Source organism: Euprymna scolopes, chromosome 28, assembly GCF_053919585.1.
Source record: "Euprymna scolopes isolate OS-2025 chromosome 28, ASM5391958v1, whole genome shotgun sequence".
NCBI classification, from domain to species: Eukaryota; Metazoa; Mollusca; class Cephalopoda; order Sepiida; family Sepiolidae; genus Euprymna; species Euprymna scolopes.
Window position 1 is genome coordinate 54,551,662 of NC_136509.1, and position 16,635 is coordinate 54,568,296.

Here is a 16,635-nt window from a genome sequence, read left to right on the forward strand (position 1 = left end):
GGAAGAGCGTTCTTTGTTCATGGAATCTACGTTTTGATTTAGGCGCAGATAAAGAATGGGGACAATTATTGACAGTGGTTTAAGCTAGACGGGTGTTTTTCGTGAGAGATTGGAGCTCAGACGAGCACTTACCATGGAAGTAACGATAAAACAAAGACAGGCTTGCAACGTCTTTTCTGTAGGAGAGAGGTTGCAGGGAAGAGAAAAGGGCATCCCCCACTAAGCCACAAAGCCTATTTTGTACTCTGTCAAGGCAGGATAGGCTGCAGTAATACTCCATCCTTGGACGTACTTGGCTTTTATATAGATAGAGAATTGCATCAGTAGTGAGATATCTACTGGAGCGGTAGAAGGATCCTACCATTTTTCCAGCGACCTTGACAATAGACTTGATGTGCGTGTTCCATTTCAGATTAGGAGTAAAGGTCAATCCCAGAAACTTGTCAAAACATGGAGCCTCCCCAAGACGAGAGCCATCCATTTCAATTGATGCCAGATGGGGATCGGAGTGTTGATGATGTAAAGATAGGAGCTTGGTTTTAGATGCATTAAAAGTAACCAGCCAGCACTTCCCCCATTGTACCATGCATTCAAGATCAGAGGAGAGAGAATCAGAGAGAACTTTGTCATTTACGGCCTTTGATGTGTTGCCATAGATGGTCTTGTCATCAGCATAGATGTCAACAAATGATTTAAGTATGTGTTTTGGGAGATCATTGATGTAGATCAGGAAGAGAGTTGGGCCCAGAATGGACCCCTGAGGGATTCCAGCATTAATACTGTGGGCTTCTGATTTCTGCCCATCAACCACTACTCTTATGAGCCTATCAGAGAGAAATGATTTAATGATTGAGAAAACATTTTCAGTTCTCTTTTCTCTTTCAAACAGCAATCAACATGCCTGAGGACGATCAAAGGCTAATCCAAGCAAAACATTGTACAAATAACACTTAAGATGAGAACAATAGTCCAATCAATACAAGTAATATGACCAGTGATCATCTTTTTTTTCATGAGTTTTCTGTGCAAATTGTTCACACTCGCTTGCAGTTGTCTTTTGCAAGTCTAATTTACAATTGAGATATGTAGTGTTATTTCAAAGTTTTTTCTCCTAAACCAGTTGCTCTTTCAAAGCTTGAGAATGTAATCTATCCTACTATTTCACGATTACCTTAGTGAAAGGACATACAAATTTATAATGTTAGCAACCAGAGTGATCATTATTTAAGATATACAGCAAAGATCTTTCATTTGTACATATATAAAAGTAGGTATGTGTATATGTGTGTGTAGAGTAAACTCTAAAATTAGCTGATCATTATAAATTTTGGAACAGTTTCTCATAGGTGGATAATGTGGGTTATATTTTGTTTTAGTTTTATACAAAGGAAAAATCTTTGTGAAAATTCAGATATTTTCAATTGTAATGAAATTTCAATCACACATATTAGTCATCAATAGATACTTCCCAAATTTTAGTTTCTTTAAAAGGAGTTTTAGGGGCCATAATATAGGCAAAATATCATTTAAATATTTTCAATTTAACATAGTTATTAGAGACAAGTTAAGCAAAATTTCTTGATTTTCAATTGCTTTGTAAAATCTCTTAAGTTACAAATTTAAGACATTTTTCCTAAACAAAATCATTGATTAGATTTTGATTGATATTGGAATAAGGTTTCTAAAAATAAAATTTAGTAATGCACATTTAACTTAATTTTCACAAGGATACATAAAAATGGTGTAAAACTACCTCTAGTTTTATTTATAACTTAAAACAAATAAAAATAGGAATATGGGATTCATGGTTACGAACACAACTATACAGGCGTTCTCATTCATTTGTGTACATTGTCAGTTGTTATTTCTGGTATATATATATATATATATATATATATATGAGTAAAATAAAAATGGCCAGTTTCTACTTACCATCTGTTTATTACTATTATTCTTTTTCTTGACGACTGCTTCAAGGGCTGCGGCCCATTGTTGTTTATCGGAAAAGCTCATACTCATCAGGTAAATCACTCTGAAAAAAAAAAAAAAAAAAAAAAAAAAAAAAATTACGACAGGTGAACAACACAGCTTTACAACTTTGATGCGTGTGTATGTTATGTATATGTAATTTTATGCAAGGGAAATGGTTCATTTGTATACATGCATTTTATTTGTTGGTCTATATATTTTTAGCCTGTTTTATAAGTGTCTAAAACATAAAAATAGGAATCTAAAATTACTTTGGCTGGTCAGTGGGATCCAGTTTTCTATGATGATGGAAGGGGGGGGGTATCACATAATTAAACTAAGCAGACCTTTAGTTGTATGTAGCTGATCCAAATGACCAAAGAGGGAAGGAGTGGGCATTTAATCAGTAAAAGAGTTGAGAAAGAGATCGTTCTCTTAGCCTCTCAGTTGGAATTTTGGGAGGGGTTTGCCTTTTGCTTTTGACTAAGAAGCTCATTTAGAACCTTGATGATACATAAAGAATGTAGAAACATTGGTCGCTCCACAGTCTCCTCATAAGGTTTATATAATTTTATATTTTACACATATGTTAAAGTGAAATTATCATTTTCCTTTTCTTAATTTCTTTCATTATCTAGTGCCTAAAAAAGCTTTCCATGAGACACTATCTGGAAGAGCACAGCTCTTTTTTTTACTTGGAATTAAAAACATTGAATGTTAATTATGCCAGCTAGTATGTACAGGGTATCCTTTTCCCTAAAAAAACATGCCACCTACAGAATCAGTTATTAAAATTCAAACTCCAACCATATTTGGTACACATAGACTTCAGTCCATGTCTAACTGCCCATGAAATTCAATAATCTTTGTTTTATTGCCATTCAATGATATGATCCAAATGTGCATCTGTGCTTTGCAAGTGTATCCGGATGAAAAATTGTCAATAATAATCCTTTCTTTGCCTTGATTTGAGCTGGGTTTGTTTTGGTAGAGATTATCTTTGAGCTAACCTTCCCAGATAAAAATTGAGGTGGGGGAGGGGATGAAGTCCATTCAGGATCTTGCCTTTTACTAATGTGGCAATCCAAAAAATCATTTCAAGTGTAGAGAATCATCTCTTTTTGTTGAAACCATTGTTCATCCCTAACAAAACTTTGAAATTGCCTGCCATCATTAAAACCAAGAAATCTGCTTGTTTGTTTGTTTCATTTTAAAAAAATGTGAAATTTAAGTTTGCTATATAATAAAAGTGAACACGTGTGTATTCAACTCACTTCAATAATCACATATGCACATTTATTTTTATGAGAAAAGAAAGGGAGGCTTAATATTACAAACTGATAATAAGAAAAGAATAATCACATGTGTAAATTTAATTTTATCACCAAAAAACAAGAGACTTAATCTGAATAACTGATAAAAAAATGATAAGAATTCTCTTGTTCTTAATACTTTGCGACTAAAATAGAAATTCTATGAGCACATGGATGTTTTATTTACAGATTAAAGAGGGAACAGATTAGTTTATATTTTTTTTAAAATAAAACTTTTCTCAATTTTGTAAAAATTTACTTGCATATTTGTTCTTCAAAAATGCAAAGATATTTTTCGAAGTTTTACATAGTTTCGTTTTTTACAGTACTTTTCGTGTGAAGGAAATCAATTGTTAAAATAAATTCTTTTTGCCTTTGTGGTAGCGTTTTCTTTTTTTAGGGACATCTGAGAAGGTAATTTCTGCTTACCTTTCTTCAGAGTCCAAAAATCATCTCAATTTATATCTGTTGTTCATCTAGATTCTTCCATGCTTATATATTTACTTACATGCAAATAGCTACAATGTCAAATAGAAAAATAATGTCAGAATCTGGAAAAAATTATCTAGAAAAAAGTGTTTGAAAATAATAAAATGTCTTACTTTCCTGGCCAGCAGGTTGTGTTGGGAATTTCCTCAAGTTTCATGATGTACAGCAAATCAGAACTGGCTGTTTGGGGAAGTTCGGCTGCTGTCACTGCACTGTGTACCACCATCTCACTGTCCGTTTCAGGGCACAGCTCAAATGTGTCCATTGGGGATGGATCATCTGGATCTTTGTACATCATTAGCAAACTGCCATCGAGCCTCACCCAGCGCTGTTCCCAAGTATTCTTACCAGTCCTTTAAGGAAAAAAAAAAAACAAGGCCTAGTAAGTATATTTGGGCTAAAAAAGCTTTTTACTTTTGCCTTAAGGCAAATTTACCTTTACATAGCAAATTGGTATAATTTGGAAAGTTTGAGTCTTATTATTGAAGAAGAACTCAGTTGTACTCAATAATGACTTCACAAAAAGACAAAACCAATTTTAACAAGAAAAGATTGCTTTTAAAGTCACTGTTGAATCAAGCTGAATTCATCCGAACCAACGCATTTTCCAAAGCAGCAAAATTCAAAATCTCTTAAAAATAAATATTTACTATAAAATTTGTATTTTTTTTACAACAAAATGTCTATTTTTAGTACTATTTTGTAGTTTTTGCATAGAATTTAAATAAAATTTTTTTCATTCTGTCATTTATGGTATGACAATGTTTCTTAGAGTCACATTTTAGATTAAATATAACTTTGTGTTTCATTTTACATCATAAACCATAAACTAAAAAAAAAATGAACAAATTGGGGGAGAATTTAATTTATTGGATTAAGATATGTTTTCAATTTATTAGCAATAAAGATTTCATAAGCTAAATCTACAACAGATTTTTTGGTGCTCCTATTATAACAACAAAAAAAAAATTAAATTTCAAGTGAAAAAAATGGTAGTTATGAGTACGAGAAAAGAAAGGGAGGTCAGGTCTCAAATCATAACATATCCAAAAATTACGAAAAATGATAAGACAGAAAAATAATTATTAATGAAAAAAAAGAAACTTATAAAACCACTGTAATATGGTTGCTGAAAATAAGATAAGTTGACAGAGGAGATAATTAAGTTCTGTTGCTTACATCAAACAAACATAATTCAAAATGTCAGACTAATTTTATTCCTAATCTAAACTTTATCGAATATTGTTTTTCATTAATAATTATGTTTCTAATTTATCATTTTCCATAATTTTTGGATATGTTACTATTTGCGACATGACAATTAGTAATACACATGGACGAAAAGACGCTTTGGATAATCACAGATTTCAAGGTAGTTCTACTAAAATAGCCATATTTTTTAAACCAAAGCACTTCAAGTCTTCAAATTACTACTGTTTTGTTCGGAAATGAATATACTTTCAAATGAATTAATAAATATGAATGTACATTATATATTTTAAGAGTTTTAAGCAAATAAAGTGATAAAAATGTGAACGTCATAAAATGGCGTTTTCGGTAAGGTTTTGTAATGACCCCCCGTTTTCTAAAGGTCCGTACCGTGATTGTATGAAGAATTTCGTCATGAAATTTGGGAACCAATTAGAAGAGGTGTTAATCTTAATACTGTCAAGTGTCCGAAATATTTTTGACTATTTCTTTTTTTGTCGTGTTAAAAATAAGACTTTAATATGACGAGTATTGAACATTTTGAAAAAAAAATTCTTCGGACACCCAGTAGTAAGTAAATCAATCTTTTTACTACCTTTATCAATTAAAAGTATTATTTTATGTTGAGTAGGACCGCGGTAATTGATAATTTAAAAGGACCTACCCGAAAAAAAAATTGTTTCTATTTCTCGAATTTGGTCAAATGAAGTTAGTATTACTAGAAGCAGCAGCAGCTCCAGCCTGTAGAATCAGCAATAGCACAGTGTATAAACAACACGCGTTCTTTAATTTTTATTCAAGAATGAATTAAGAAAAACATGAAAATATGAATATAAATGTTCTTATATGTTTAATGAGAGCTATTTTGTTATCAGAATAACTTTAGTTTAGAACTATTCGGTTTTCAGAATGTATAATAACAATCCCAACCAATTCGGCATTATGAATCTGTTGCAATTTCTCACATTGCTCGTCAAATTTAAAAACATGGTTAAAAAAACAAAAACTTTTGTATATATATAGCTTGCATGCACTTTTATTCTTTAAATTAGTTTTGAACAACGAATTAAAACAATGTTTTACTGCGAACAGCCACAAATGTTTTTTTTTCAAAATCAAAATAAGTATCAAAATCTCGTTTATACATAGATTCGAAAAAGTTGTCAAAAAACAAATATATAACAAATAAATGTTATCAAAGGCAAGATAAGTTACTTTTCTACCAAACTGGATATATTTTTTGTGTTTTTATTCAATGTAACATGTTTATTCAGCTCGAAAAACATAGTGTTTACCGATGTATTGGAAAATTAAAAATGGCGCCCGGCCCGACTCTCTTTGACACGGTAAGTTTGAGAAAAGGAGTTAAAAATAAAAAAAACTATACAAAATACTGGTTAAAACTCACCGAATATATGTCAGCCTACGTCACGGTAACATATATTGAGCGAGTTTCTAGCAGTATTTTGTCTACTTTTTTATTTTTAACTCTTTTCCCCAAACTTACCGTTTCAAGAGAGTCGGGCGCCATTTAAAATTTTCCAAAACATCGGTAAACACTGTTTTCAAGCTGAATAAACATGTTACATTAAATAAAAACACTAAAAAATTATCCAATTAGGTACAAAAGTAACTTGCTTTTGATAACATTTGTTATATATTTGTTTTTTTGACAACTTTTTCGAATCTATGTGTATAGTAATACAAACCCTCAAAATCTATATCAATATTCTTGAAATTTTAAAAGCAGTTAGAAAACACATCAAACTACAATTAGGAAGCTTTTTATTTCGTTATTTTTTTTTTCTACTTATTAAGCGAAAGATATTTTTACAACCTGCTCCAGCGTAGTATAAACGGCCCATGGAATTAACACCTTCAACCTCGAAAATAGAAATCAACAAATTTTTGAACGCTCTCTTTGAAAAAAAGCTCTCTTTTCACCTCTAATACAAATTATGTGTGGCAAGTCTCCTCCTAAAACACTCTTTAACCCTAACAATAACACTAAGTTCGAGTGGCAAGCCCCCCCCCAACAAAATACCTCTGTAAGCCACATACAAGCATAAACAAAAAATTGGTTAACTGTCCTAAAATGCTAGAATGGCCAGGAAATGATGAATTATTTTACATTAAATTTTTGTGAAACTAACCGCTCCCCCCTCTAATATTGTTTTTGTTAGCTTTGTCTCTGTCAAGTTTTCAGTATGTTCACACATAATTTTCCTTAGCCCTACAATTAATTCAAAGTCCGAATGGCAACCCTCGCCATATTCTCATTGCATAGAAACCCTCTTAAAACTACACATAATCATCTTAAAAAAAAAAAAAAAAGCATGCATATTTTCCCATAGAAAAAAAAAACAGTTAACTGCCCTAAAATGCTAGAATGACCTGTAATAGGAAATTATTTTACATTCAATTCTAAAATAATTTGTTTATCTTTCATTAAAGTTTTTCATGGCATTTTATACATAATTTCCTAAAAAGGTAGAATCACATTTTGGAGGGGTGGTCAGAAGGAGTTGAGTGGGGTTAAACAGAAGGTGTTAATCTACAATAATACCAAAGAAATATTGCAATATATTCATTTTTAAATGGTCTTATGTTTAGATTTAAGTTTTTTGTACATAAAGCACATTACAATTCAACTTTGAGTTCTCCAACTTCTTTTGTTTATGGATACATGGCATTTTTAAGGAATTGCTGCATATTTATGCACATTTACTGCAGATTATTTGGAAACCATAAACTTTGGGAGATTTTCAGTTGCATATTCTGATTCCTTGTACAAAAATACACTTATATGGTAAATTTCATTTCTTAGTCTTGTGTTTTAACAAAGATATAACATTTTTACTGAAAAAGTAGTGTAAAAAATGTGACGAAACGCATATGGTCTTAAAGAGGGAAAAATATCCAAACGTGTGAGGCACAAAAATAGCCATAACTTCCTTAATTTTAATCAGATTTTAAAAATTTAAAAAGATTCTTTCTTAGCTCATCAAGCTCTTTCTATGCATACCAATATTGAAATATTTCAAGCTATTTCAATTTTTTCATGTGTATTGCTACAATTACATAGGTACCATTTGTTTTACTTGAAATTCTACATTTTCTTTGTTATTATAATATAAAAGCACCAATTTTTATTCTAGCACAAAATGACTAATCAAGTTAAAAACAGTTTTAATGTAAATGATTTTAAGTATAAACCAAGTAAATTCATAAATTGTCATCAAAAAAATATTTAAAACGAAATGTACCACCCAGCACTGTTTTGGTTTTATTTTTAATTTATATTTTGTCTTTTTTGCTTTCTTTTAAAGTATGTTGTGTATGTTTTTTTGTTTTAAACAAATTATTACCTTTTTGAAGTAGGATATTAAAAACTAAGTTTATTATGGTATTATTTAGTCATTAAATTATTGAACCGAAGAAAATTTTATTAAAGTTTATAAGATTATTGGATGTAAATAGCTTCCAAAACCTTCAGCATACAAGAATTTGTTAATAATTTTAAAGTGAAAAAGTAGGTAACAATTATGCATATTAATATAAAGATTATTCCAGATAGTCAAAATTCATATTAAATTAATTTTACCTGAGGACTTTGAGCCAGGTGGACATTTGACAAGGGCTCGAGTGTTGGTCATTATCCATACTGAAGGCTGCATCCACTGCATCTGGTTGGTCGAGTTTGCGCATGTAGGCTGTGAAATGCTGAATGTATTCAGGTAACAGACCGCAACTGGCAGGCGCTAATTCTTTGCATTTTGGATGGCAAACAATGTGACATTCTTGAGAAGAAAAAAGGGAGAAACGACAAAAATATTTTTAAGGATATCTTGAATAGTAAACGACAAAAATATTTTTAAGGATATCTTGAATAGTAAACGACAAAAATATTTTTAAGGATATCTTGAATAGTAAACGACAAAAATATTTTTTAAGGATATCTTGAATAGTAAACGACAAAAATATTTTTTAAGGATATCTTGAATAGTAAACAACAAGAATATTTTTAAGGATATCTTGAATAGTAAACGACAAAAATATTTTTAAGGATATCTTGAATAGTAAACGACAAATATTTTTAAGGATATCTTGAATAGTAAACGACAAAAATATTTTTAAGGATATCTTGAATAGTAAATGACAAAAATATTTTTAAGGATATCTTGAATAGTAAACGACAAAAATATTTTTAAGGATATCTTGAATAGTAAACGACAAAAATATTTTTAAGGATATCTTGAATAGTAAACGACAAAAATATTTTTTAAGGATATCTTGAATAGTAAACGACAAAAATATTTTTTAAGGATATCTTGAATAGTAAACAACAAGAATATTTTTAAGGATATCTTGAATAGTAAACGACAAAAATATTTTTAAGGATATCTTGAATAGTAAACGACAAATATTTTTAAGGATATCTTGAATAGTAAACGACAAAAATATTTTTAAGGATATCTTGAATAGTAACTGACAAAAATATTTTTTAAGGATATCTTGAATAGTAAACGACAAAAATATTTTTTAAGGATATCTTGAATAGTAAACGACAAAAATATTTTTTAAGGATATCTTGAATAGTAAACGACAAAAATATTTTTTAAGGATATCTTGAATAGTAAATGACAAAAATATTTTTTAAGGATATCTTGAATAGTAACTGACAAAAATATTTTTAAGGATATCTTGAATAGTAAACGACAAAAATATTTTTAAGGATATCTTGAATAGTAAATGACAAAAATATTTTTAAGGATATCTTGAATAGTAAACGACAAAAATATTTTTAAGGATATCTTGAATAGTAAACGACAAATATTTTTAAGGATATCTTGAATAGTAAACGACAAAAATATTTTTAAGGATATCTTGAATAGTAAATGACAAAAATATTTTTAAGGATATCTTGAATAGTAAACGACAAAAATATTTTTAAGGATATCTTGAATAGTAAACAACAAGAATATTTTTAAGGATATCTTGAATAGTAAATGACAAAAATATTTTTAAGGATATCTTGAATAGTAAACGACAAAAATATTTTTAAGGATATCTTGAATAGTAAACAACAAGAATATTTTTAAGGATATCTTGAATAGTAAATGACAAAAATATTTTTAAGGATATCTTGAATAGTAAATGACAAAAATATTTTTAAGGATATCTTGAATAGTAAACGACAAAAATATTTTTTAAGGATATCTTGAATAGTAAACGACAAAAATATTTTTAAGGATATCTTGAATAGTAAACGACAAAAATATTTTTAAGGATATCTTGAATAGTAAACGACAAATATTTTTAAGGATATCTTGAATAGTAAACGACAAAAATATTTTTAAGGATATCTTGAATAGTAAATGACAAAAATATTTTTAAGGATATCTTGAATAGTAAACGACAAAAATATTTTTAAGGATATCTTGAATAGTAAACGACAAATATTTTTAAGGATATCTTGAATAGTAAACGACAAAAATATTTTTAAGGATATCTTGAATAGTAAACGACAAAAATATTTTTTAAGGATATCTTGAATAGTAAACGACAAAAATATTTTTAAGAATATCTTGAATAGTAAACAACAAGAATATTTTTAAGGATATCTTGAATAGTAAATGACAAAAATATTTTTAAGGATATCTTGAATAGTAAACGACAAAAATATTTTTAAGGATATCTTGAATAGTAAACAACAAGAATATTTTTAAGGATATCTTGAATAGTAAATGACAAAAATATTTTTAAGGATATCTTGAATAGTAAATGACAAAAATATTTTTAAGGATATCTTGAATAGTAAACGACAAATATTTTTAAGGATATCTTGAATAGTAAACGACAAAAATATTTTTAAGGATATCTTGAATAGTAAATGACAAAAATATTTTTAAGGATATCTTGAATAGTAAACAACAAGAATATTTTTAAGGATATCTTGAATAGTAAATGACAAAAATATTTTTAAGGATATCTTGAATAGTAAACGACAAATATTTTTAAGGATATCTTGAATAGTAAACAACAAGAATATTTTTAAGGATATCTTGAATAGTAAACAACAAGAATATTTTTAAGGATATCTTGAATAGTAAACAACAAAAATATTTTTAAGGATATCTTGAATAGTAAACAACAAAAATATTTTTAAGGATATCTTGAATAGTAAACGACAAATATTTTTAAGGATATCTTGAATAGTAAACGACAAAAATATTTTTAAGGATATCTTGAATAGTAATTGACAAAAATATTTTTAAGGATATCTTGAATAGTAAACGACAAAAATATTTTTAAGGATATCTTGAATAGTAAACGACAAAAATATTTTTAAGGATATCTTGAATAGTAAACGACACAAATATTTTTAAGGATATCTTGGACAGTAAACGACAAAAATATTTTTAAGGATATCTTGAATAGTAAACGACAAAAATATTTTTAAGGATATCTTGAATAGTAAACAACAAGAATATTTTTAAGGATATCTTGAATAGTAAACGACAAAAATATTTTTAAGGATATCTTGAATAGTAAACGACAAAAATATTTTTAAGGATATCTTGAATAGTAAACGACAAAAATATTTTTAAGGATATCTTGAATAGTAAACGACACAAATATTTTTAAGGATATCTTGAATAGTAAACGACACAAATATTTTTAAGGATATCTTGAATAGTAAATGACAAAAATATTTTTAAGGATATCTTGAATAGTAAATGACAAAAATATTTTTAAGGATATCTTGAATAGTAAACGACACAAATATTTTTAAGGATATCTTGAATAGTAAATGACAAAAATATTTTTAAGGATATCTTGAATAGTAAATGACAAAAATATTTTTAAGGATATCTTGAATAGTAAACGACAAATATTTTTAAGGATATCTTGAATAGTAAACAACAAGAATATTTTTAAGGATATCTTGAATAGTAAACGACAAATATTTTTAAGGATATCTTGAATAGTAAACAACAAAAATATTTTTAAGGATATCTTGAATAGTAAACGACAAATATTTTTAAGGATATCTTGAATAGTAAACAACAAGAATATTTTTAAGGATATCTTGAATAGTAAACGACAAATATTTTTAAGGATATCTTGAATAGTAAACAACAAAAATATTTTTAAGGATATCTTGAATAGTAAACGACAAATATTTTTAAGGATATCTTGAATAGTAAACGACAAAAATATTTTTAAGGATATCTTGAATAGTAATTGACAAAAATATTTTTAAGGATATCTTGAATAGTAAACGACAAAAATATTTTTAAGGATATCTTGAATAGTAAACGACAAAAATATTTTTAAGGATATCTTGAATAGTAAACGACACAAATATTTTTAAGGATATCTTGGACAGTAAACGACAAAAATATTTTTAAGGATATCTTGAATAGTAAACGACAAAAATATTTTTAAGGATATCTTGAATAGTAAACAACAAGAATATTTTTAAGGATATCTTGAATAGTAAACGACAAAAATATTTTTAAGGATATCTTGAATAGTAAACGACAAAAATATTTTTAAGGATATCTTGAATAGTAAACGACAAAAATATTTTTAAGGATATCTTGGACAGTAAACGACAAAAATATTTTTAAGGATATCTTGAATAGTAAACAACAAAAATATTTTTAAGGATATCTTTGACAGTAAACGACAAAAATATTTTTAAAGATATCTTGGACAGTAGGAAACAGAATTGAATGGTGTAAACTATGTTGGACTCATAAATTACTTATTTCTGACTTCAATGTGGTATCATCAGTTATCCCTTCCTAAAATGAATGTGTTGCAAACAGCAGCAACACCCCTCCTAAAGTCCATCTTTTTGCACCATAGCAAGGATGGTTGCAACATCGTAGTGTCAAAACTACCTGGCTAATAAGGATCTAGTGAAAATCTAGGAGCCAACATCAAGATCCATTGTCTTCTGGTTTTCCCTGCATGTGGCAAATGCAGAATTGCATATCAATTGAGTGAAGGTGATAGTATTTCTTCTGCATAATTCCTTGATGCGTTATGAGCTGAACCTTCTTCGACCTTTTGCATACAACTGCTGAGCCTCAGAGTTTGTGGTAAACATTTGCAATCCTGAAAGTTATCAAACTGCTGTAAATAATGAGGAGGACTTCATACAGACAATCCTGAGGCACAATCTTTGCAAACTTTCTACAAAAGATCAACAAAGCAGCAGTTTGTCGTCCTTTTTGCCGAGATGGATTTGACCATTAGAGATTGATCTGCAATATTTTCTACTACTTGAAAACAAGATCATGTAATGTGGAAAGGACAGATATGTAGTTGATTGTTGTTTTATGATACATCAACCCTTTTTCTAGGTTATTTTATGTTGCATTCAGTCATTTTGCTAAAATACTTTTGTTTCAAGTTCTTAATATTTTCAAATATATATTTGTCTGCTTCCTAATAACTCATAATTTTTTATGTAAAGTTATCTATACAACTGGATGCAATTCCATGTCATGTCCATCAGATTCTGTTTAACTCATGAGAATCTGACTGCTACCCATAATCCTAACTTTTTTTTTTCATGTGGCAGTGCTGAACTCTTTGTATTTTTTATCATAAGTGCATTTGGGGGGTTATGTACAGGGGAAGGACGGGTCTTAGCATGACAACAGTGTTTTATTATATTTGTTTTTAATAATACAATTTTGGGTGAAAGAACTCCAATATGTATAAATTCTTAGAATTTTGGGGCATGTTAAATGTTGTCATATTGTTTAAACTATGATAGCACAAAATACACACTATTTTGGTGTATAGATGTTTTGTAACTAAAAGTCAAATATAGTAAGTGCTGTGTGCTTCTATAGTTTAATATAAACAAAGTTTTGTGAAGTTATGTATGAGGGTCATTTTAAAAGTATGGCCTTTTATTTTTTTAACTCCAAAACTAAAATGTTAAAGAGCTACAAAATCAAGAGCAGTACCATTAAAACGAGTGACCTTTTGTGCTCCAGAATTTATTTTTCTACATAGTCACCACCATTCTCAATACACTTTTGCCAGTCTCTTTTGATGCATTAGTCGTAAAAGTCACTAGCACACTGCCACTCTGAAATCAATAAATCCATCTCCCAACTGTGCTGGCATCAACTGCATCAGTTTTGTAAACATTCAACAGACACATTTCTGTTTCTGACACACATCCATAACAGAGATTGCTTTCTTAAAATCTGACACTGTCAATATCTACAACAGAGAGATGAAACTTTCAGATCATGAAGTTCAATCATCATAACAATGCAATTTGCAGTCACTCTCTGATTCATTCAGGTGGAATAAAAAATAAGAGACATTACTTTTGGAACATCCTTTGTAATTGTAATACAGTGTAACCCGGATATAAGACACCCTAAATATTAAAAACTCTGATATAAGACTGGTCCCCAAAATAGAGCCTGCGTTAATGTACAGTGTAACCCGGATATAAGAAACCCGGATAAAAAAGAGATACGGTGACTGTATAAGAAATCTCTTATATTCGGGTTACACTGTATATTGCTGCTGTGTTTAAGATGATAAACATCTGTGTATAAAACTATAACGAGATATTGTTTGAGTTAATGGGAATCATTAAAGTTTGGAATGTGAAAAAATTGATGGGAGAAAAAAATGTTAGTTAATCACTCTCTTCCAAATATACAATTGGATTTGTTGAATAACATTTTAGTTATTCGTGCACCATGTCACCTAAGCAACCCAATGTGACACTTTTTAGTATGTGTCATCTATGCAACTCATGTACTCATGCTTCCTTCCAGTTACACATTTTCTTTTTTTAATTTAGCCAGAGGATGTATTTCTTTCCATTTGTTTTTGTTGTAGCCACCAAATGTAACATCTTTTTTTTTTTTTATTTGAGTATGATTAACAAGGTCATGTTTTATGATTATACCAACCCAAACTGAAGTAGCCTGGAAAAAGAAATGAGACAAGAAAAAATTGCATATTTATAAAGAAGAAATTGTTTGATATTATTTACACCCCAATTTTATCAGAATAATTCAGAAAATAAATGAGATATTGCAAGTTTGAATTGTAGGACATTTCACTACATTTACCTATTTTCACACTTTAAACTCATCTGGTTTGTGATATCAATAATGTTAAGCAGAAGAAATGTTGTGAACAATCTCTATGACTGTCGGGTTAGTCGGTCACCAGTTATACTTATTCAGACTACTAGTTGTACCCATTTATATACATGCTATTCCCAAATGTTCATCCATCTAAGTACTAAACAGGCTCAACGTTGCTTATTTCGATGATTTGATGCGAACTGCAGGGTTGATTACACGATGTGTCTAATGATTGTCCCACCATTAATAAGGACCATAGATCAAGAGATAAAGCAAAGACAACATAAAAAAAAAAGAAATCACTTACCTTCACATTTTGATGCTTGTGCGACAAACGATACATTGCCAAGACACACAGCACACTTGGTTGCACGGGTGTTGTAACCAGATACAAATCGGTGTGGAATGTTGTGGTGCATGCGTGTCCTGGGTGGCTTAGTAGGAGCAACTGGGGTTCCCGGTGCACTCTTGCTCAGGCCAGACATCGACACAGATGAGGTCAATTTTGATAGGGTTTGACTTGTGGGAGACTTGCCAAGAGCAGCTATCATGGCAGAGTCTCTCAGCGGAGAGGCTGACAATGAGGATGATGCCAAAAGGGTATGAGAGTCGCCATCGCCAGCCTTTGTTTTTAACACTAAGACAAGAAGAAGCAAAACAAATAGTTTTCTTGTAGACAAATATTTTCAGACAATTTTATTCATATAAGAAAAATAATTTAAAACACCAAACAAAGGCAATCATTAATTTTTATATTTTTTTATTGTTTAATTTACAAAAAAGCACCAGTATCAACAAAAATTCAAATATAGAGAAAAAAATGTGTAAAAATAATAAAACCTATGTGAGACTCAAACTCATAAAAATATTTGATAGATACAAAAATAAATCAATAAAATAGTATATTTCAGAAATTTTAAAATGAGGATAAAATTGATAAGTATTATTTTAATTATTCCCACTACTAGTTGCACCTTTGTTTTTCTTTTCTTTTTTTTTTTACATTTTAACCAATGTAACTGACCTTTAGGTACACTTTACAAACAAGTTCAACGAGAACATTACACCTAAAGAAGATCAAAGGTTACAGCTATCAAAATGGTAATATGACAACCAAGATGACAAGAGTAATCCAAATAAAACAAACGCATCGTAGGTTTAAAATTTAAAAAAAAAATCAATAACCATAATGATTTATTCAGAATGCCCATCTGTTCACTGCGTATCATTATGTAACAAGTGACAAAAAACAAAAAGTGGTGGAAGGAGGGGAATAGAGAAGTTAAACAAAAGTGTATTGATGAAAAATGCATTATTTTCATAATGACAGGATGCTAAAATGCTAAACGCATATAATCTAAAAAAGAAATGTGTTTAAAATATATTATTTGAAATATTTGTTCTATTATATTCTTTGTCCTGAATGGCTTTGAATATTTTAAATCGTGATCAATGTTATAAATTCAGAGTTTCTCCATTTAAATCAGATGTTGAGAATGAGGTACTAAGCA

At 29.3% G+C, this 16,635-nt stretch overlaps 1 protein-coding gene across 4 annotated transcripts in view; it reads right to left on the reverse strand.

The window, feature by feature from the left end:
• Nucleotides 1-16,635, reverse strand: part of LOC145249633 (citron Rho-interacting kinase-like) — a 384,140-nt gene that overhangs the window by 50,260 nt on the left and 317,245 nt on the right. For all 4 annotated transcript variants that reach the window (XM_080111385.1, XM_080111382.1, XM_080111384.1 and 1 more), the window contains 4 exons: nt 15,432-15,761; nt 8,584-8,779; nt 3,884-4,123; nt 1,933-2,032 (listed from right to left, as the gene is read on the reverse strand). In XM_080111385.1, the coding sequence (XP_079967511.1) occupies nt 1,933-2,032; nt 3,884-4,123; nt 8,584-8,779; nt 15,432-15,761 (866 nt within the window). The remainder of the gene's footprint in view (nt 1-1,932; nt 2,033-3,883; nt 4,124-8,583; nt 8,780-15,431; nt 15,762-16,635) is intronic.